The 25,410-nt window shown below is 31.4% G+C and overlaps 1 protein-coding gene across 1 annotated transcript; it reads left to right on the plus strand.

Annotated features, from left to right (window-relative positions):
- Positions 1-15,512: 15,512 nt before the first annotated feature.
- Positions 15,513-18,061, plus strand: LOTGIDRAFT_103971 (hypothetical protein; the record flags this gene model as incomplete). Its single annotated transcript, XM_009053297.1, has 6 exons — positions 15,513-15,569; positions 15,737-15,785; positions 16,517-16,611; positions 16,904-16,967; positions 17,242-17,411; positions 17,912-18,061. Coding segments are annotated over 6 exons (585 nt in total), but the record flags the coding sequence as incomplete, so codon positions are not given.
- Positions 18,062-25,410: the final 7,349 nt, after the last annotated feature.

The following is a 25,410-nucleotide window of genomic DNA, read 5'->3' on the forward strand; positions in this document are numbered from 1 at the left end:
TATGTTTAACTGTAAATATTTGGTTGTTGTCAATATGTTTTATGTTTTCTTCAGCTCTATTACGGACACTGTAACTAGCCTAGTATAGTTTAACATTAACTATTAAAGTTTGTGCTTTTAGAATCTTTGGAGATTTCACATGGCTAGTGAATGAATAAGATCTGAGTACTGTGCACGACTTTATAAATGTAGTTGCAATTTCATACAAAACACATTGCCTTCTGAGACCTTGGATGGCTTTTGAGATAGATGCTCACTTACAAATGGGTCCAGAATTTGATACCTTTGAAATGTCCAAATAGAGTTCCCTGAAACTTACCCCTACCAATTCTGCAGTTCCAGATGGAATAGTGTGCTGCAAGAAGTTGTTGGATTTAAAGAAAACCAGTTGTTTCAAAATTATCTTTGTTGCTAAATATATGATACTGTTTGTGATCATTAGACCAATATGGAGCATAAAAGTTTGATATAAAACTCCATTTCATTTCATTTAAGTGTAAATTCGATGTAAATCTGAGTATCATATCATTTGAACGATATATTTAGGAGGCTTTTTTACTCTTTACATTGGATAAATTAAGATATTATTTCCAATCTCAGTAGTTTACTTAAAGACAAAACTTCTTAATGTTATTCACTTTCCATTAGATTGCATGATTCCATGCCATTATATCCTTTTCATCAATTCCTGGAAGTATTTGATGCCAAAATGACTCATTGTGGTTGATTAAAATAATGAATATTTAAATTCCATTGAACCTTGCTAAAAGTTCTTTGAGTTCTGAGATATATTCAACTTGGAATATTCCTGTTTGTATGACTGTAACTTACAAAAATAATGTTTTATTTAGATGAATTAATCAGTAAGGTAACAGAATTAGCTGTGCAGACTCTATGGAGTTGAAAAACCAATTACAGAGTGGCATCATGTGTCTTAGAGCTATCTGTGCCTCATTTGATAATAAAGCTCAAATTTGAAAATCAAGACAGTAACAATTTGTGTGTGGAAGTTCATCAAAGAAACTCACATTAATTATGTTGATATGCCACTTGAAACTAAGATGTACTTGATTTCCAGGTATTTGTTTGTTGTAATCCAATAATGATATTATTAGATCATTGACCTTTACAGATTTATTTTCGATGATGGAATATTTGTTGAACTTGGTTTAAAGTTATGTAAAATCTAAGTTGTTCTCATGTTAAGGGTCAAATATAATCCTTAAGATGTTTATTGACATTGCTAAATAATGTTGACATCTTGGTTCTATTGTGATATAATGTTGACAATACTGTTTGTGTACATTTTGAACCATTGTTTAGGATCAAACAGGTGTATTAAAAGGTAAGTATACAACAAAAACCTACTCTTAAAACAGGAAATGAGTGTTGCCTGTTAAGACAAAACTATTAAAGCCAGTAAGCTAATCAGTAAAAGAGCCTACGTATATTCAAGAACCAAATCAACCCCTGAAAATGGCAAACGTGTCCTTTAAAATTCATGCTATTATTGTGAAATATTGTGTAATTTGATGTTTAAAAATTTGATGTTTAAACAAATAAATTGACGCCTCAGTTATCTTTGAGATAATAACATATTGTATGTTAATTAGATCATCTATATTTTAGTTTAGTTGATTTGAATAATTAGAATTAATATAGGTCAGATAATTATCATTCCAATAACTTTGAATTAGATACTGAGACAAACATTGGTTGATATTAGAGGTGTGTGGCTAGATTTTATATGCCCACACATTAATGTCCTTCCTTCTATGGACACAATCGAGAGCTGGTTTCTTGACAGATTTGGACAAAATTTGTGTGAGTGTATGAATACCCCAAGGAAGAACCCTATTGAAAATCAGAGTTATTGCCCTCGTTCTCAAAAATGTAATGTGGACACGATAGAGTGCTGGTTTTTTGATGGATGGACTTGGTATAAATGTTTGTAATCACCCCATTGAAAATCAAAAAAATATTTAATGAGTTACTACCCTTGTTCTTGAAAACACATTTTTAGCTTGTAAACAGTCTAGTTGGCACAATTGTCTGCATATTTTTAAGAAATTCTTGATTGATTTACACTAAATTTGTTTAAATTGTCTATTATGACCTAAGGATGAACCCTATCGAAAATCAAGGAAAAATAAAAAGGCTGTGAATAATGCTGTTGTAGTATGAAAATGTTATATTACAATTGTAATATCTTTCAAATGGTGATAGCAACACATTGTGAATTGATCCCAGCGATTTCCATATCCATGCAGCTCATATAGACTAAAACTAGACTATATAGGAAAAGCCATCTGCTTGACCAATCATACCTCAGTCTGATGTAAATTTTCAAGCTAAACTAATCTTTTCGTGAGACACTGAAAATAAATTCATTTTTTGAGGAATTTTGCAGGAATTATGTGATTTTCATACATTTCCAGCACTTCTAAAGCCTATTTATGTATATTTAATACCCAAATCAATCCCAATTAACAAACCTGTACCTTTAAAAAATGTGAAAAGTATTCTGCTAATGTAGTAGCATATATATCTGTATGATTTTGGACAGTATCATCATTACATATGATATATGTTTTAATAATCAGTTAAATATAGCCTAGATTTGATATATTTAATAAGCTCTAGGCTAATAACATATAAAAAGTAATTAACTGACCATTTGACCTGTCCAGAAGACATGTTTCTCTACACTTCAGCCAGTAGATGACCATGTTAAGATATGTTCAACATCATCTGGTAAGTCTTATTACATGAATTTTGTCTGCTTGAATTGATATCTAATATGTGAAAATATACCTCTTATTGAAAAGTTATCATCTTAGGCTCTCAATATATGTTTTGGATATAAAAGAATCATCAGTCCTACAACTTGTTTGATATTGGAGTGGAAGTAAACTATTTCGACTTTGATTTGAGAGCAAAGATAGCTGAGTCACTGGTTGGTAACTAAATGTTATATAGCCCTACATATGTATTGATTATATGCATAGTTAAGTAACTGGAATAGTTCATGATCATAGATGTTTAGTGAACATATGCAATTGCAATCAAATCAGCCATTTTGAAAAATCTTGAACAAATTATGAAATATATTTTCATCTATATTCATTGATAGGAATGGATTACAATACCTTTTTACTATAGTGAGAGCATGTAGTTAGTATTATTCATTAGTCATGAAATTCAAATCCAAAAAAGGCCATATCAAATGTTGCCAAACTGAAAACCTGAGATTGATCATGGCATAGATAGATCTTTTTCAGCCCAGTTTCCCCCTAACAGTGTAGGTTGGAAAGGCTAAAAGTGAAATACCAATAACTTGCAATCTAGATTTGAGATGAGACTATCAGATTAGTAGGATGCAAAACTCCATTTCATTTGATTTGATAATAACATTCAAGCCACACTTCACACTTTCACAAATAAAATACTTGTGGTTGTTTATATTAAAAGATCCATGACTTTCAAATGGTGGTTAACACAAAAGAGTAAAAAATTTGAAGAATTTAGGGAAGTGGTGATTCTTTTCAATTTTATAGATTAGTCTTTCAATGAATAAAACAAAAGATGTAGGTTGGAGGTTAATCTTATTGTCAAAGGTGTGGTTTTAAATAGCAGACGTGTTTTAAATCAATATGGTGGATAATTAAGAGACATAATGATTAAAATTGATAAGGCTAGGCTAGTAATTAGTATTAAGTGTAAGTTTACAGTAGATAATAGTCTTTGGTTAAGGTAAGATCATAAGTTGTCCTTTTCTTGGTATATTTAGGCTCTTTGGTGCTTTTCAACATCGATATCAAAGGCATCTGCATTTTATGAATAACACTTAACTCTTACTAAGCTTGTGATAACTATTTTGACAGATTTTAAGTTTAGCAATAATTACAATAATGCCACAAGTGCTCATTTGCTCAGAACACTTGATACCACTTTGTTTTGGAGTTTTCAAATAGTCCACATATATTGACCTACAACAGACAAGGCAAATTCAAGGGATTTAAATTTTTCACTACTTGACATCAAAGAAGTATACCAAATGACCTAAAGGCTAAGCTCACAACCAAGCAATTCAACTCTGCACTTTGATAATAACTGTTTATTATCAATAGAGCAAAACAACTGCTCTGTTCATCATTAATTTTAGTTTTGGAAAAAGCTAAGCATTTTGTTTAAACATAGTTCATACCTAACCCATTTGATAAGTCACGAGACATAGCCTGTAAATACATTGTACTTGTAGGTAGAAATACATATTGATTTTTTCCCTTTGTCGTCTGTCAGAGTTTTAATTGTCGTTGGCTTTTACCTTTACAACCTTTTATTTTTACACACTTGATGACAAAACCTAGTGTCTTTTATAACATAGAAATTGATAGGCCAATACACTTTCATTGATTTCGTCACGGAAGAGTTCTTGTAGTGCTTTCATTGGAATCAATCTTGTGTTTGTATTGGTGTGATATTATTTCTGCTTGGAATATACAGGAAGTGTGTTGATCTTCAGGTAAAACTGTGACACTGAATTGTGGATCAAGAATTCTGCATGCCTATCAAACTTGTATTTTCATGTACATGATATGACGTCTGCTTCCAGATGAAGCAGAGGAAAAATCTAATTACTCTTCCTTTGTGTTTCATTGCTTTCAACAATTAGTAAAAATTAAAGTGAAGCTTATCATGGTTTTCTATTATGTATATTAATATCAATTAATCTCTTAGGATTTGGTGCAGGAACAGTTAGACACAGAATATATTCAGATATTAAATCAAGTGTTAATGGAATGTCATTTTGACATTAATATAATAAAGAGGTTTTCTGTAAGATAGGGTGACAGAATTGGAGTTCTGGAATTATATGGATCTAATTTATTTACTGTCTCTGTATATTGTGAACTTGATAATTGGAATAGAATAAATATATTGGTTTTTATCTCTGAAGTTGATGAAAGCAAAGTGCCTGCTAAATCTATAGATTAAAGTAGCTTGTGTTTCTATTGAACATAGGGATGTGATTACTGAAATTCTCTTGGAATGGAAAGACTACTTTTCTGTGGCCATTTAAACCCAAGATGGAAGGAATTGGTCTAATTGTGTAAGGTAGGAAGAAGAACAGACATTCAGAGATTCTGGAAAGGAACAAATTTCTTATAATTTTGAGAGAAAACATCAGCATATTTTTGTTAAGGCGTGAATTTAGTTGTGGCAAATGATTTTGTTAATTTGCCTGTTAAGCAATTATCTTGGACCTGTAGTTCTTGGTTTGAGAAGGACAATTATTGCTCAGTTTTGAACAAGGTATCAAGAAAAACCAGACAATGAAAATCAACCATCCTTTTTCATACTGTATGGTCACACTTTGAATGACTACATAGACCAGGATCTTGCAAGTAATAAAAATTTTGCTGCCATTTATCAGAAGTAAAGGAATTGCATGTTTGTTCTCAATCAAAAGGTAATGACAAAAGGTAAATATAGATTTTAGTAATAGACTGTTGTATGTTGTCATTTAGTCAAAGCTCATGATACAGATTTGTTGGGCTCATCAGAGATCTGTTTATCATCAAAGCATGGTATATCAAATCAAATGTAGCCAATCTATCCGTAACATAAATCTATCCTAAAAGGAATTGGAAAGAGGTTTTCTAAACTTTTTATGGGTATTGGGGACACTGATAGAATTGATTTGCACATCAGACATCTTATTTTAGCATTTTATGACAAATGTTGCAAATGATAAGCAACCTTTGCAATTCTGACATCATAAAAAGCCTCAGTTTTGGTGGAATTCAAGAACCACAGGCGTCTGATTGAAAATTAGAATGGTGCTAATCAATTCTATCAGTGTCCCTGATATGCATAAAAAGAATGTATGACCGGTCGGACCATTACTATGTCGGACCATTACTGGTTCGGACCTAAAAAAAAATGTTTATAACCAACTCGGACCAATGATTTTTTTCTCACTACCGACTCGGCCCACTAGACTTGGACCAATACCTTAGTGACTCGAAGTAATTTTTACGACAGACTCGGATCACATTTTTTATAAATTTGGACCAATACCTTACCGACTCAGACCACTTTTGTAAACAAATTGATAGTAAAATGGTAAGGACAACTCTCACTAGGACTCAGAACAATGTTAAAAGACAATGCATATGACGGCCATTATGACCGTGTTTTATATACCGGTATATTAAACTTTATTTTCAAAAAAATATATTAGACTCATTCACTCTTTTGAGAGAGTTTGGTGGCCCTGAAAAAGGCCGTTTAGATGTCCCTGAAAAGGGCCGTTTAATTATTTGGGGCGAAGATGGCACCACACTTCTTTAATAGTTGGCTGGTACTCATTTCACCTTCACTGTACGTAGACCATATTTTAAAAAGTTTCACATATCTCAATCGGAGCTATAAATGATTGCCTATTAGAAAGATTAAAAGTGGAAAGTTCAGCAAAAATCTCGTCGTCATTATCGGGAATGGGCACTAAAGGCAACGATAGTCTTGTACTCTCGGCTGAGGGTACAGGAATACTCTCGGCTGAGGGTACAGGAGTCGTACAGTTCTGACACTGGAATGGTACCACAGTTAAATCTTTCGCCATTCTACGGTACTGGGTTTGGGATATACCAGTTCCGCAGGTTCTATGCTGCCACTTATCGCATAACTCACACAGTATCGCCTCTTGACATGAGCGAACAATAAGGTTGCAAGAGACACAATTATCAGACATTTTGGTTATTATGAATAATTACCAATGGCTAATGATGATGGCTTGCAGTTGACACCTCTTTTATAATAAAAGTGAGCTTGCATAATTATTAGATAATCATCAGATTATAATTCCTTTGTATACGTTAATTGATTAATTTTAAATCCCTTTATACTTAACTTTGAACTGTTGAATACAAATCGTCTAATCCCTTAACTAATCTCAATTCACAATTCACATCAAAGTGATAATTAATACCTAATAATTAGTATTGTTAATTAAGACTTGGTCCGATTAAAATAAAAAATAGTGGGCCGAATCGGTATAGGTCCGACACAGTAACGATCCGAGTTGGTAGTGTAATGAGTGGGCTGAAACGGTAACGGGTCCGACCGGTCCTGATTCCCATAAAAAGTTTAGAAAACCTCTTTCCAATTCCTCTAACATATTACTAGTATGATGTTTGTTTAAATCTAATTACATACTTCATGGTAAACTGCTATCAAATAGACATGTATTAGCGTATTTTGAGGTGATAAGAATTATTTATGGAGTTTTTAGATAATTAACCTTATGACTTGTGACAACTTATAATTCATTATGTCTTCTGGCGTTAACATGTAGGTCATTAGGAGAGTTTTGTTTTTGCTTTCTTTCATATCTTGTTATGTGTGAAGTCATTGGGGTTTGGGGGTAAACTAAGCAGTCTGTAGTATAGATTCTTGTAGGCTAGCCTGCTAGGAAATTTTTTAAGAACTAAAATAAAGTCTGTGAAGCTTCAGATAATTTGCCAGTCTTAGTTTCTTCAAGAAGATCAAAAATAGCAGATGAAGCTTAAAGCTGTAAGCTTAGCAGATAGTTTGTGCTATTTATGAGTTATTAATATGGTTAATAAGAGATCTGCACTAAGAAGCTTAGTTCTGTGTTAATATCAAATGTTATGAATATTGTATAAGTAGGATCAAATTTATTGATAGAGATTGACATCCTGGTGGTATATAGTAGGATTATGGGTAATCTGATTTAGGTGATATAAACACAACTTTGATAATTGCAGACGCCAATCTTTTGGTCAAAATCCTGTCATGAAATAATTCCATCTAATATTAACAGGGTAATTGATTGTGAGAAATGTTATCTGCAGACAGTGGTAGGGTATGTGTTTTCTATGTTCTGATTATGTATTAATATGTCAGTCCGAAGATTAAGGTTTGGAAGTTTGTAACATTATTGCCTAGGTGAAAGCCTGTTTTGCCAATAAGCCTATGTTGTTTTTGATGTTGAGGTTCATTTTGCGATTCGGATTGTTATTGCTTGTTTATCTATACATTTTTTGTCTAAGCTAGATGTGAGTTAATAATTTATTGGCCTAAATCAGTAAATATAAACAAATTAAGTTTTACAAGGTCCTCCAGGGTTAAATCCCGGCATAGATCGAGATGATACCTTCGGATATTTCAACCCGCTTTCCCCCTGTCAGTGATGCAGGTAAGACGGACTGACATGGAAAGTGTTTAGTCGTTCGGACGGGACAATAATTCGGGGCACAGTTTGCTACAGACTGTGCACGTTAAAGATCTCTTGACAGAAAAGAGATCAGACTAATGCCAGAATTTCTCTCATTGCATCCTGCATGGCGTTGTCTGTCTTCATTACTCCACATGGTGCAGAAAAGTAGGACGTACATCTCTATTCATTCATTCATTTGATCTATTCTTATCCAGACCACCAAAAAACAGTTACATATTAAATGTACATATCTAATGAGAGGTTTAATATAAGATCTCAGATTAGCCTGCAGGTGAAAGGATTAGGATTATTATTAATAGATCAGATAATTTGATAATGTCTGAAAAAAATATATTATTAGGTAATTATCCAGATTGTACTATAAGCTATGCTTGACATGTGTTAATTGGAATTAGCTTCCTGGTCAGTTAGCCATCATAGAAGATCTAACTTGAATGTGTTGACATGTGAATGATGTCTGTTCACTGTTTTTTTTTAAGGATATGTTTCAGTGCGATATTATGTCTGAATTTTGTGAATGAAAAGGCTCTGTACATACCATACTGATGACTCTGAATTTGTGCTTACCGTACTGTACTTACTACTAAAAGTTTCTGACTGTGTCAACACCAGCGCTTCATTAATATAATAATGAATGGCATTTTGTCTTAAAAAAAAATTTTGTAAGAATCAACTAAAAAAACTTGTTCCAAGTCTAGCTCAAATGGCATATGCTCCTACTAGTGAATGGAAAGTAACAACATTTCATATGGAATATTGAATCAGGAGATTGGAAAGAAAATGAGTCTATAAACTATGTAATATGCAAACAACGTAGATAGAAATTGGAACATATGAAATATCAGGGTTATATATATATATTGGGACATAATGTGTTAGGCAATAACATGAAAAATGAGGTATCCATTTATTATTAGAAGGTAAAACATATTGGTATAATGCTATATTATATATTGAATGTATGTGATCAAGAGGAAAATTGTTATTGTTTTGTTTCTTTATAAATTGTATACATGACTTATTTTGATATCACGTTTAAATTATGAATGAGCAGTGAGTCATTCTTAAATATCCTGGGAATTCTATTTATAGCACAAACCCTAATCCCTTGCTGATTGGTTGAAAGGAATAAAAGGGTTCGTTCAGGCATGTGAATCTTACGTGATTAATGAATAGCTTATCATATAGATTAACAATAAGCCACCTAATTTGGTGCTGTTTGATTGGTTCTTTTGTAATCTATACCGATAACGATATATAGCTTTTGAACTACCTCACCTCAATGGGGCATGTTTGATTATCTCTATTGTTGCTTACCTTTCAAAGCATTGACCCAATTGTAACTAATCATGATTTTCTATTACTCATTAATAAATCATGAATTTTGAAAATATTTAAATTATTTCTCAATCTGTCAAGACAACACCTAAAATCTGTCAGTTTGAAATATGATTTTGTGAAAAGGACAAGGATATATTTTATTATTAGACATTATTTATATCAAATTTATAAGAGTGAACTAAAACAATGGGACTATTTAGTAAACGTTTAAAGGCTTCACAAGCTGTGGACACACATAAAGGTAAATTCTGAATCAAATTGGTCCTGTAATGAATTTTGATTATTAAATTATTTTAACTTTTTGGAGATTGTGGTATGGTAGACTATTTGCAGAACTGGATAGAACATACTTTTTTACTTTGAAGTCTTAATAGTTTTAAAGACCATTTTATTTTCTGATCGCATCATTTAACTGCCTATATCTATAAAACTGAACTGTTGACATAATTTTGTCTTAATTTAAGACTAGCTAGTCTTAAGTTAATTATAACAATGAGATATAGATTTTATTCACTCTTAGACTATATTGTAATGCTCAACATCAGTTACATGTTTTTGATAGATCTCTATTGTCATGTTTTTGATAGATCTCTATTGTCATGTTTTTGATAGATCTCTATTGTCATGCATATGAAAATATTCTTAAACAACTTTAGGCAAATATCAGAATTTCAAATCTAACTCGAAGAATGATTAATACCCAAACTCAGTAATACAATTAATTTTCTGACTGAATCGTTTATTTGTCATATTAATATCATATCTCATACTTTATTTGATAGAAATTTGCAGTTTGTAGTTATTTACAATTCGTAATAGTGTACAGGTTTATAAGGAAGCATTTTAGTGTTTCAAAGGAACACTTTGTGTATGAGACTTCAAATGCCATTTTATTCACTGGTTTATTGCCTTAAACTGAATAATGATGCTGGAAATTATTTCCTTCAAATTGTTTGAGTTTATGTACATAACAGACAAACAAAAACATTGCTTTTTGGCAGACATTTTATGTATGCAGATTTCATAGGCATCAAGCCTTTTTATTCTATGTATTTATGAATCTTCATTTTGATATTTTCAGATTCCACCTCCTCGATGACTCGAATAGTAGAATATGACAACCATGATAACATGTCTCTTAAAGATGGCCACGGCCGGGGACCAGCAGCAGTAACCAGAAGTCATTCATTTGGTGGCATGTCTACTAAATCATCATCGTCATCATCATCAACTCCTGTTCTTGGAGATACCATCAAACGTAGTCCCCGGACCTACACCCATCCTCAACACACATCACGTAATTCGGGAATCAATTTTAGAAAGTCACCTAAAGTTCCCAAGGTTCCACGACCAAACAGAGCACTTTTAATGTTTGAAAGTGTCAAAAAGGGCCTTGGGTAAGTGTTTAACTTTTAATTCAATTCTGGTGTTTGAGACATAACAAGAAATCAGAGAGAATTTCTGTTTATCAAATGAAAATCGTTATTGAAGTTCAAATGGCAATGATACTATACTATCTTGCAGCTGACAAAATGTTCTCAATTTTCAAGAATATGTAAAATTGTACCAGTCTTCAAATTTAAAATCTTTTTCACGTCTGATTGTTAAGTGGGTATAAAAGCGATTTAAACGTAAAGTGTGAATGAGATTTAATAGTTAATCTACCATCAAAACCATCCTGTCCCCAACCCAGTCTAATGTCCGTCCATGAATACTAAACTACCGGTATTTAAGATACTTGTGTTGCGAGCTAAATGAGTTACTGTTCAAACAAAACAAATACAAATGACCATCGTCCGCTGTTAATCACCTGGTCATAATCTCTCAACTCCTCGTGTCAACAGACGTCAACATTTTTTACCTTGAAACTGTCTCAAATCTACGTAGTTTTTAGTCAATAGTAGTACATCATCACCAAGGTCATTTCACTCTACAGCTATGGAAGGTCACAAAATTTGTTTTATGATTTGACCTGCCAAAAAATGTTTACCATTCAAGAACTGTTACATTTATCGACTAAATGTTTGGGCAAGATACATTTGAAGTAGAAAGTGGCTAAGAAAAGTTTTAAAGTCTGTCATTATGAGGTTAATACATTATAATTTCTAGAGAGTGAACAGAAATTAATATTAGGTCTTTAGCTTGAATCACTATCAACAACGATCACATTTTCTGAAAAAATTTTAAAAATTTCATGTAAAATAAAATTCATAGGATATATAGAATAATGAAATTCCACAATAGAGTCCATTGAAGGAAACATTAAGCATAACCTAGTGATAAAATGTTTCCCGCAATGTTCAAAAGTTGATTAAGGTTTACAGTCAATGTCAATAATAGGAGTAGCCACTGTTTTCTGAACCTCATTTTGTGATAAATTATTCCAAATATTGTCAGTTTTTTTGTTTTCAACTCTTCATTATGGATATGATATAGATATTTCACAATATACCCTGTTAATTGGAAGACTCTGCTACCTTAAAGATTTAAAAAAATACATGTTCAAGAAGATGGAAAATTAAATAAATTTATCAACTATTCTAAATCCTAAACCGGTTTTCTATTTGTTCAGAAAGTGACAAGTAAAATACTTGATGAATATTATTTCAATAATAGATAGGCTGCTAAAATTGATATAACCTTAATCACATCTTTAATATAATTCTTGGCTAACAAGAAAATTGCATAACTACAAATATTGATTGTGTTAGCTGTCAATTTACGTGTATGTCAATAAAATATTGCAGTGTATTATTTATATTTACCTGTATAAGAATGAGAGACATACCCAATGGTCACCTATGTTTGTCTGTCTTTCCTTTGGTTTTGTTAATGCACTCTAAAAATGGAACTACCCAAATTGAACTTTTCGTGACATTGGCCAGTAAACAGTTAAAATTAGAATTTGCTAAAAAAAAAAAAAAAAAAAACCATAGCCCTTTTACAGTGTGTTTTTTTGTGAAATAGAAACAAAGACTCATGGGTAACATTCATACTTGTGATGCTGCCTACTTTTCTTGGGTTTTTTCATTCCCTCTTAAAGTTATTTGAATGTTTATTTACTTGCAGGGAGTTTGTTCATGCCACACAAGATGATATTATGCAATTACAAGCCACTGACTCTATGTCATCTTCACAGGTATGCAAATTACACACACCATATTTATTCTCAACTTTTATTGTAGTTTTATAGGTTACTCTGTAGGAACAGATATTTGCATTTAAAAGATTGTATAAAATTTACATGATTTGAAAGTGTTGATTGTTTACATATGTTTTAATATGTAGTATAGTCTGTTCAATTCTTCATTGAAGGCGTTGTTTTGTTAAAATACCTTGATCTTGAAAAAGTGCCCTCAGAATAGATTAATATGACTATATTATATATTCTCCAACCTTTTTGTGAGAATGATTTTTTTTTTTTAAATGAGATATATATATTGAAAGATTTATGAAATGGAGCTAAAACAATATATCTCTTAAGGGCATAGTATAAGTACTGCACCACTGTTGAGAGATAACAGTCCTCTGTCATATAAATATATAAGATACCATCAAACCTGATGCATTGAAGGTAGCAATTACTGAAAATATGTGACCGATAAAAGGCATTCTCTGTCTGAAATGTTTTTTCCCCAAATGATTCTGCGTCCAATTTGTAACAGAAATAACATCACAGGTCCTTTTTTATTCAGGGCAAGCAACATGAAATCGAAAAGGTACATATTGAAATATGTTGCATTGTGTATCTGTATTTTGGATTGGTTTTGATTCTTTAACCTCAATTTTTGTTTTGAATTGACATACTTATTTTGTTACAGAAAATATTTCTTTCTTTTGTCACATGCCTTTTGGTTTCAGACTCTTCAGAACCTTATTTCTAATCTCAATATTTTTTATTTTACATTATCTGTATTTTACTCTTAGACTAGAGTTTTAGTTTGTAAGCTCCTTTCCACTTGGTTCACTTATTCAGCTCGTATACTATTAAATCCTAGTATTCTAGAAAGTTAACCCAATTTCACATCAAGCTGGCGAGGGTTTCATACCTAAATTTTCCTAAATTTATTCAACAGTAAAGTTTGATGAAAATAAATAAAACCATGGAACATATTACTTTTTATGGTTTACTTCTTCTTAATTAGATGAATCAAAGAACAGCAAAGCATTAATACTATCTGATTGGATACTTCATATTTAATTACTAGTTGAAATTAGTGCATGATTATTTAAGTGCATTTTGTCCATAAAATTTATATTGATATTGATTTTTATATTGTTTAATATAATATCTAACACTTTCAAATTTATTTTGATCTTCATATTGACCTTGACTGATTTAGAAATTATACTATTCACCATTGACCTTAACATTCACCATTGAACTTACCATTCACCATTGAACTTACCATTTACCATTGATCTTGCCAGTTTTAAATAACCTTGACATTGAGCATTGACCATGTATGTCTAAATTGACCTTGTGTTACCATGAGATACAGGCTTTGACAGTTGGAAAAGTAGGCTGACTCACTGCATGACCTTGCCCGTCTTCATTGGCCTAATTGAGTGTAGAAGAGTAGGATGTTAAACTCCATTCATTCATTTGCCATCTCAATTTGACCATGACAATGACTATGGATTGGAGAGTTCTGCACATGAAGGATTTATGGAATCCACAGAACGTTCAATAATTCAAGTTGGAACTAAGTTCAGAACGTGTCCCACGTGTTGCAAAAAAATTAGTAGGTGCAGGCAAAATTCAAAACTAGGTGCAGGCAAAATTCAAAATGCGGAGAGGGAAATAAATAGGAAAATTTTGAATGTGACATATCCGCTTCTGTACAGTCCAATTAAAGGCAAAATTGGAACAGAGAACTTGTTCAGAACTCTCCAATCGAGCGCACCTATAGGCCTAAAGGATCTTGACAGTTGAATTGGACTTGACCTTGACATCCACTTTGCAACTCTTGTACTTGATATTCACAATTAAGTCAATGGTACTTATGTATGCAATTAAAAGAGATATGTTAATATTAATCACAGTAATATTACTACTTTAAATTTATTATGTGCATCATGGTCATATTAATTCTATTAACATGTTATAACTACTTGGTTATCAATTCTTATTCATTGGATAAGGTTTAGGTTTCAATTTCCTAAGTTAGTGAGAAAAGATGCATGGATTTGTTTCCTATTTCAAAGAAATTAAATCTTTAGATGAATACAGATATTTTGAGATGTTTTTTCATTCATAATAAACAAAATTTGTCCATTCCATGTAAATAGTAGTCTTAATTACAATGTTTATGTACCTGAAAATCATTGCCATGCTCTTGTTGTGCACAAATACTTCTGCTCAGTTTGAAAGTTGTTGATTTTGTTATATAATTCACTGTGCCATAAGGGTATTGTTGATGTTTGCTTCTGTAAACTGTAAGCTTTATCTATGAGTAATTTATTGTATCTTTGTGCAGATTATAATCTGGCAACATCATAGTCACATATCATTCTTGAAATGCTTTTTGCACTGCTTCCATTGGCTCACAACATTCTTGTTGTACTATGTGTATTATATTTGGACCTAAATAACTAAAATATTACACCAATGAATTTAATTTAAATAGAAAATCACCCCTCTCAGCAGACATTTAGCAGCCATTTTTTTTATAACTTATGTAGTATTAGGAATTATCACCATTTGTTATTGGATTAGAATTTGTATATTTAACTTGAGTATGCTTCATTCTACAATATTAATCTTGATGACAAGGCTCCCTTTGCTTCTCCTCTTTACAAACACCACAGTTTATTTATTATCTCAATGTACTGTAATGATATTTATCTCATACATATTAGAAATGGTTTCTAGAATATTTAAAATAACTTGAAATCTTTTTTTCAGCAAATTAAGGCAGCTGAAAGATATTTAAAGAAATTAGAATTCCATTTAGCAAAGGTATGTAACATGTACTTGAATGATTTCCAACTTGTTCATAAATCTTTTTTAAATACAAATTCATATGCTACTGGATTAAACATCCTAAGTGAAAGCATATGACCCTAGATGAAGTGAAATGACTATTATGTTAAATGCAATTTACAATAGAAAATTTATATCTGCAGGTAGATGAATTATATGATTGTTATTTGGTTCATCAACAGTTACGCGAGGGTAAGTTTTAAATCCACAAATATACCTTAAAACATGACTACACAATTTTTCAAAAATGATGATATTGTTCTTTTATCAATTTTCTAAAACTAATGCTAGTTTCAACATTGGAGACTTCTCAGGTTTATTTAATTTGAAAAATAGCTAACTGTCTTAAAATCTTAAATGCGAACTCAAAACTCTCACCTGGAAACTAGCCTTGACTTAAGTTAGCAAAACGGTGTTATGTCTTTTGTACTTATCTGATTAAGATGCAAATCTGGATGTTTTGTTGCTTTTAGTCCAGACTATGAATTAATTGGTTAACTTGTTAGATATACTATATATATATAGAATCAAATTCTGTTTTATTTAATCTACATGTTTCTTTAACATCTTAATTTTCTCACGTCAAATATCAAAGGTCATGACATTATTTGAATAAGTCAAAATATCAGAATTATAGGAAAAAACTTGCTTATTGAATGAATTCAACTTCTTGCATTAGACTTGATTCTTGAGCAAAATTGTTGACAAAATTTTTGATGAAGTTCAACTACGATAAAAAAAAAAAAGAAATAAGAGAAGCTACATTTGATGTGTTACCATGTGTTTACTTATCAAAGATAGCTTGGTAGATGGCAATAGGAAGCTAATTGATTATTGGTACTCCACCCTAATTGCATATGAGCTGGTGATAATATGTAAAAAAGTAATACATAAAGCTGCAATTGATTTCTGGTTATTTTCAGGTGCCAGAACAATGGCTCGTGCCTTCACTACATCACCTGGCCATCGTAAAGATTCTATAACCAATGTCAAATATGGCTATAAAGAATGTTCACAGGTAAGCACATTTCTACATTTTCAGAAAGCCAACGTGCATGAAAAAAAGGATATCAACATTGATGAAAATAGGGAAAGACTTTAATTCTGGTCAAATAACTAGTTATGTTTTTTATATTATTAACCCTTTGAACACAACTGCTGCTATATAAGTATCAAAGCTCAGCAGTCACCAAAAATTGTTAGTAACGAGTCAAATAATATGCCAAACAGTGTGACATGAAACTGAAATAGACATTGTGGGTAATGTGTTTTTCTAGTGTATAATAACAAACAATCTTTATCTGTTTCAGACATTATGTGCTATAGAAGCTCAGCTAGAGAATATGTTGGGTACATTCCATTGTAAACTAAAAGGTATGTTTTGGATTTAAGTCACAAATTCTGACCCCTGGACAAATCGACCAATTTTTACGTGAAATCACAGTTTTAGTGGAAAGTAGAACGTGAGAAACTGATTTAAATGTTGGTAATATCTGGTCTTCCAATCCTGTAATTGTTCAGTTTCTCAAATGCTAGCAGTTGTTGAAAGTTCAGTTGCTCATTGCAAGGCCAACCTAAACCCTCCTATACATTGACAACAGATGTAATATCAAATGCATCAGGTCCTTTCTATCTGCTATTATTATAGGTATGGCTGGTTTTGCTCGACTCTGTCCAGGAGATGTGTTTGAGGTAACTATAAGACATGGACCACAGAAATGGAAAACTAAAGGTAGAATAGAGAAGAATAATACACAGAAGTGGGATATTCCAGAATTCACATTTAAATCTTTAGTCGGAGATATACTGACTATAAAGGTAGGTAAATAACAGACATAGAGAGGAATTTGTGTGTCTGTTCCCTGGTATTGAAGATTCTTCAACTCAATAGGGAATGTCATTCAATTTCAAGGGTAGGATTAAAATTTGACCTGAAATTCAGCATTCCATCAATCTGAAATATGATCTTTACCACTCTACCTTGGTCCTTAGATTTATACATATACTTATATTATATATACAGCATCTCAATTATATATATACAAATAATATACTCAATTCTTAATTGCTGGAAATCAAATAGAACAGATATGTTTTTTGGGATCTCTCAATTTGACCAGAAATGAAGGTTAAGAACATGGATACACATTGGCAATATTTTGGTATTTTTTATTCTTAGAGTGTTCAAAACTGGATGGAAAGGGCGTGACTTTCAGACAAAATTTGTTACATATAGCTCACTTTGTAAAAATTTCAATAGAAATTGAATCTTCAATGATCAGTTTAATATCTAATTGAAATAAATATTTTAATTCCAGGCATTAGAATCAAGAAGTTTTAAAAGTGTTTTATTAGGCCAGAAGAATTGTGAAGTAAAAGATTTATTTTCTGCTAATCCACAACTAATGACTATTAGTATCAATTTTAATGGTTCTTTAAAACTGAGTGTTGTCATTACATGGAAGTGAGTTTTTCTTTAAAATACATGGTTTTATTTCACCAATTTAAATATCATATACTTACACCATTTTATAAACATTTATACATAAAAATGAAATTCCAAATGTAATGACATTAGGCCACAAGATTTTGTCTTTATCACCGCACTAAATGTTTAATTGAAAGTACAGTAGGTAACAGTAATGTTTTGGAAAATTTTTTGTGAAACAGTGTATGATATAAAATGAAAAAAGAATTCTGAATTTTTGTCGGCAACTTCATATTGTACGTGTAATGGTATCCATGTAGTTAAAGTGCATTTTGATATACAAAAAAAAAAGCTATAGTTTTTTAGACATTTGACCTGGCTCTTTGCCATGTGTGTCTTTCGTCAAAAACTCGATTTTTAATTGGCATGCCATTCATTGAAGTGTTTTTAGTCAGGATTTAATTTTTAATTGGCCAAGATTCAAATCTCTGTGACATCTCAGTTCAACACCAGCCATTTTAATAAAAAATTGAAATAATGAGATGAATGATCTTGTTTCAGTCCGTTAGAAGGCATTGATGATAGTGTAACATTTTTTGAAGCGCCAACACGTTCTGCAACAACTCCTCGCAGACGTCCTGTTTCTGTTGTGGCATTAAATGGACAATATGTAAGTTTGACAAATTTTTCTTACGCACCTAATGTACACTTAAACAAAATGAACCAGTAATTGTAATCTGGCAAAAGGAATGGTGATTTTTTTGATGGAACGCACTGTTGCCAGGTGAAATTAACAAAAAATATGAATGAAGTATTCCATTTGTTATTGATTTTATTCAATACATTTTGTAATGGCCAAGCCATAGCTACATTCAGATGTATTTCTTGGCTTCATCCTTATTGTTGGCAGTGGAAAAAATTTTCAATTAGAATTTTTGTACACTTTGAAAGTTACGCCTATTTGAAAAGTTTGTTTATTAAGGAATGCAGAATAAGCTTTTATATTCAAAGAGAACATTTAGGATTGTATTTTTCCTTGATAGTGCTTCTTAAATTGTTTTTGTTTCTTTTCTTGTAGTCACAAAGTTTTTCTGATCTTGGTCATGAAAGAAGATACTCCAGTCCAATTCATCTGATGAGATCTAAAGATGATTACACCATGTTTGCTTCATCTACATCATTGCCTATGCGTGGTGGATACGATTCACCTTCCTCATTTCATTCACCGTTATTAAATGTGAAAGAACATGACAGTACATTTAGTGTTAATGACTCAAATAGTTCTTTAATTTCACATACTGTGTTAGGTAGTGGCACCGTGAGCAGTGCTTTGTCCCCACCTGTGGTACCCCAATCGAAATTCCCTGGTGTTTTTGCTCAGACTGTGATGACACGTGATGAACCAACTCATGTCGAAGAGGCATTAGTGAGCCTTACGACTTCTATGGAAGATTTTCTTGGACAATATCCTGAATTACAATCTTTAGAAGAAGGTGTTATTGCTCTGGAACAGTTCCTTCGGGTATGTTCAAAATTTCTTATTTTGTTTGTGTAATGGAAACATAGCTTACGCTATTTGGCATGCAATAGTGGTGGATATTGTTTTTAAATTTGTAACAAAAGAGTACATGATTATAGCCAGAATAACATTGACAATTTTCAAACCATAAATTTTGAAATTCTCTCTGAATTAACCATATGGTCATCTAATTGTTGAATTTCAAAATATGGCTTTGTCACTTTTGGTAAAATACAATTTTCAGTCTGTCACAAAAATCAGTCAAAAAAATCTAACCTTATAACTGTGGTAAAATTTGAAAGAAAGATGCTTATGTGATATCTGTTTTGTAATATTTTTGTAGAAGCGATCCCGATGTAGTTCGAGATCATCCAGTATCAGTGTGTCTATTGAAAGTGCTTTAGAAGCTTTTGATTTTCTTAATACAGAAGATACAGTTGATGACTTAGATCATTCACCTCAGTTAGTATTTTTTTTATATTCTTATCTAGCTAATTCTGTCTCTGATCTAATCAAAATATCTTTTTTTTTGGTGTTTTTCGTAATAATTTAAAATGTTTTTTTTCTAGATCCCATTCTAATAAAATATTATTTTAACCAACCTGTTTCTTGATAACAAAAAGAATTGCGGAAAGTGTAATATTACCGCCTTGTTAGTAAATGTTATCCCACAATTCATCACTATCAAGAAACAGGTCCTAAATGCTTTTAATTGGTTGAAAATCTTGTCATTAGAGCAAGATTGTGGTAGAAAACTTGTTAGATTACAATCAAGACAAAAAAACAAGCAGAAACTAAATTTTAATCCTATTTAATTCAATTAATCTGCATGCAATCATAGACATCAAGCCAATTCTCAGCAGATGAATTATTACATGGACACTTTTTTTTCTCAGTGAAAGCCGAACGTCGAGTATAGATGATATATTAGTGAGTCCAGAGTCCACAGCTAAAACAGCTGACTCAGGTATTGAGTCATTAGCTAAAAGATTGAGTGAAGATACTCAACTAGGATCTAGTTTAGGATCCAGTCCTGTACCACCTAGTAGTGGTAATGAACAGGTTGATCATGCTTTATTGTTTCATCTTAACTACTGTGATAGATTATTAGAGGTAAGTTGTGTTTTGAAATGAGCAATTAGATATGGATTAAAGTGCTAAATGTCATCATAAACAGACTTTATGAAGAAGTTAATTTGATGTATTTAAGTTGACAAACCAAAACGCTGATACAAAACAATACTTTGCCCATGGCTACAATGCATCAGAAAAATAAGCTTATTGAAGGATTTGGATGAGAAGGCTTTAATGATTTTCCATTTACAGCATGTTAGTATGTTTTTCCATTCATATCTGCAACAATTTGATTATTCTTTTTTTATCTTTCAGTGCTTGGGTAATTTTGGCCCTCTAAAGTGTAGAGAGTTCTATGCATTGGATAAATTAAAAACTCAATCAGGAATAGTTACAGCATTATTAAAAATAGCCAAATCTGGACCAACCATCGACCTTCATCCAAGTAAGTTTTTTGTTGATTTGACAATAACAAATATTTCCAATGTTAAAATAGTGCTCTATAACTCAATTGTAGTGCAAGGAAGAAATATTAAAACAGAACCTGAAAAGTTTATTATGACAATGAGTTAGCATTGTTGTCTTGTTATTAAATGATGTTGCTTATTTTTCTTCATCCATTAATGTTGAAAACAGTCCATAATAAGCATTTTCCACCTTTACATTTATATACAAAAAATTTTTCAGTTATGGTAGAATTAACAGACGACAAATCATTAAGGGAATTCTGGGTAACTTGTATAGATCAAAATTTGTTATTTATACATCCCGAAAAACTTGTGTTCACAATGGATCAGAAATTTGGACAACGTTTACAAGATAAAGTAGAAATTTCACCTCATAGAGGTAAGTGTTATTACTAAATTACGTTCTGTGATACAGTGATGCTCTCATAACATACTGACTGGAAAAATCTCTGAATAAATCAGAGTGCTTTTCGTTGAACAAATCAAAATTAACACAGACAATCTAGCTTATCTTGAGTAGAATATTGAGTTCATACTGGGGTTGATGGTTTGAATCATCTTTGTTGGCACAAATATCATTGCCTGACTACAGAGGCCTTGTTACTCTGGCTGTCGGAACTTGAAATCTTTTGGAGCACATATAATAATATGCCTGTGTTTATATTTCAGTGTTCTGGTACATTATATCTAAAATATTAGATCTACCCAGCTGTAATGGTGAAAAGATCAAAAATTCCCATATTGTCACCCTTCACCAATTTATGTCTTACTTTACCTCAGAAGGTGGCTTGAAGAAAATTGAGGATGTGGCACAAGAAAGTAAGTAAATTTAGCCAAATTTTACCATGTCTGCTAATGTGTAACTGAAGAATGAATGCTTACTGTATGATTGAACCATTTTGATATTATTTGAAATATAAACTTTGTTATAGTGTCATATATTGTCTTTGAATTAGAAAATATAAACGCTTTATAGATATACTACTGCTTTCTTAACTTATGCAATGTATCAATTAACATATAGGAATTGTTATCAAGCATAGAATTGAATTGATGAAAATATTAGCCAACAAAATAAGTACTACTTGGAAATATGAATTTTCAGAGGGAAATATTTTATATTCTCTGTATTTCAATTTCAGTATCGTTAACAGATAGATTATTATCTGGTAATACAGATATTGTTATAAAATCTATTTTAACATTACGAGATACTCTACCATCAACAGTGTGTTTAAAAGTTATTGGTTCACTATTAAATACTATTAATAATACAGAAATCCAGCAATCAGCAGGTACAGTTATTATCTATTCATCTATTTATATCTATACATCATTGACTTGAATGATTGATAAAATAAAGCTCCCTGCACACTATTCAAAGACGCTTTGCATCTGAAAAATTGTTAACAGTTCAGTTTGATCTTTCTTTGGGAAATTTACCTTTCAAGTTTAATAATTTTGCCCCCTGGAATGAATGTTAAAAAGTAATTGTATTCAATACATCTTCTCTGCATTTAATGGAGTAAATCAGCTCAGCTCAGTTGTATGATAGTTTTAGTTGTTGCCTTGGGCTTTATCTGGTTCTTTCACTCACTGGATGGTATTTAAAGTGTTCTTATACCAATGAGGTTCAGAAAAGCAGGATCTATAAATCCAATCATATCACTATATTTGAATGTCTTTTTTCAGTATCCTACTTAAAGTTACTCTCTAGAAACAAAGAAACAAGAGATAAGGTATTTAACTTTTGTATTGTACTGTTGAGAGCAAGAACGAATCATCAGAATTTAATCCTTGTGAAACAAAAGCACCTAATTAGGTGCTAAAAAAATTTCCAACATGGAGATCAGCATAATCAAAAATTTAGCAACATAATTTCCTTTTTAGGCAATGATTGTATTTGTGGAAGGATTAGAAGATTTACTACCAGAAGTTAGAGCTGGAAGTTGTTCAGCTCTATCTGTTCTTGAGGTATGTTCACTTTCCACAAACTTGTTGTATGAACATTTTATATGAAGATTCCAGCTACTGTTTGGAAAGTAAATTTGCAAAAATCCTATAAACTTTGTCTTAAAGATTGTAAGGTTTGGAAACCTTCAGACCTTGTGTAATTGAAGAACTCAAGAATCAATTTATTATTTTTAGGCTATCGAGAGTATAGATCAACTGGTGTTTGTTTGTCAAACTGATGACTCTACCACTGTTAGAAAGAAAGCTAAAGATGCACTCTTTTCAATGGGTATGTAGTATAGATATCATGTAAAGAGATTTAAAATTTCTCTTGGATATAACCATTATAATTTTTATCAATAAAATAAAATGTTCTACATTATGCCTTGAATGCTGTTGTCCTGGCCAATTATGAAATTTCTCAATTTTTTTTGTAGTTATGGTTGCATACTTTTAGCATTTTTGATCAAATGTTTATTTCACAATCAAAATTGATATCAAATAATGTAACCAACATCTTTCTATGCACACTCCTGACGTTCATATTTGTTTTTGACAGGTGATGAAGGTAGAAAGGCTTTTGAAGAAACCCAGTTATCTGCCCATGGTTTCCAAGGACTACAGATGAGAAAATAAATGTGCACAATGATGTTGTTAAATATGTTTACGGATATTTGAACAGAAACTATTTTTCATTGTGAAAGATTCTTAAAATCCTTCATTGCAGAAAATAGACTTAATGTTTGACAATCGATCTATAATACTTTGAGCACGCTTTCGCTTTTTCCATGTCCTCCATTTTACATGTGATATTACTCGCTGTTTTTCTTTATACTTGCTATGAAATTTAGGTTTGTATTGGAATATTTGCAGAGCTTTGGCAATCTGAAAAATGTTGTCATGGCAACTTCATAGCTATTGATATTAAAGCCTCATTCATACATAATTAGTATATACATCTAGATCAGTATTTCTTAATTGAATGCTGTTTTATACATTCTTAATACTCATGTCAACTTGCCTTTTTTTTTTATACATGTGTCAGTGTGTTGATGTGTCAACTTAGTTAATAATGTTGAAAAATGTCTCTGTTACTAACCTTATTGGAAAAAATCAGGCCTTGGATACTCTTGACCAGAAATTGAAAAACATCCATTTATTACTCATTTCCCATGTTGAACACCATTTGGATACTATGCTGGAAAATCCAGGAACTCAATTTAACTGGTATGTGGTATTGTTTTCCATCCTCCAAGCATAGGCTAAATTAGTCAATGCACAATTCCAACATTTTATGCTACTCATACATATAGAATGCTCTCATTGACAATGTCCATTGTGTGCATACACGTCTTTATCCATATATAAGCTTACTTTACCAATGAGACAAAAGTTGCAATCATGTTAAAATTTGCTTGCTATTTATCCTTTTTAGCCTACCTCATATTTCATATATACTAGTCAATCTGAGAGATATTGTAAAGAGGTTTTCTAAAATTTGAATGTATATTGATTGATGCAAATTGATACAATCAGTGTCCCAAATATACATAAAAAAATTAAGAAAACCTTACAATCCAATAAAATATTTTATACCAACATGGAGCTATCTACAAGAATATTAATATACCTCTTCAATTCTTGTCTACTCATAAAAAAGTTTGCACTAGTATTTTTTCTTTTTTGTTATAACAAGTCAGTTTTCCAAATTTGTTTAATCGAGAACGAAATTGTTTGTCTAATGAGACATTGTATATACATATGATTGCAATTCCAAATCATTTTGCTAAGTCATTCTAATGTTTTTGTTTATGAATTGTTGATTTTATTCCCATTAAATGATTTTTTGATATTTGTACATATTCATGATTTTTATACACCAATTTATGACTTGTGTCCTTTTCTGGGAAAGGAACATTATTAATGTATCTTACTTTGTGGCAATTTTTTCGCCTCCAAGCATTACACAGTTTTTGTCAACAACTTCTAATGTTAAATTTAGTGATAATGTAATCAAAAATATTGTATAAAATTGTTTATAATTTGTTAATTATGTACATATTAATTGCTTGCCAGTCATAAATTATGCTAATTAAGTGTTTTGTCTTAGGATTATACTATCTCCTATGCAGAAAGGATGATAATAAAATAAAAAAAATCATGTAGAACCATTTTGTATTTGTTATTTACAGTGATTCTCCATGTTATGCAATTTTAGTGCTTTTTATGAATTCAGTGTCAGTCTTGATTATTTGAATTTAATGTTTGTTCTGACATTTTCAGCATTTTTCTTCAAATTAGTGTCGGTACCAAGTTTGAATATATGCTTAAGAAAAAGTTGCAATTCTAATATTTTTTGTGTGAAAGAATGTAAGA

This window comes from Lottia gigantea (genome assembly GCF_000327385.1).
Source record: "Lottia gigantea unplaced genomic scaffold LOTGIsca_2, whole genome shotgun sequence".
NCBI classification, from domain to species: Eukaryota; Metazoa; Mollusca; class Gastropoda; family Lottiidae; genus Lottia; species Lottia gigantea.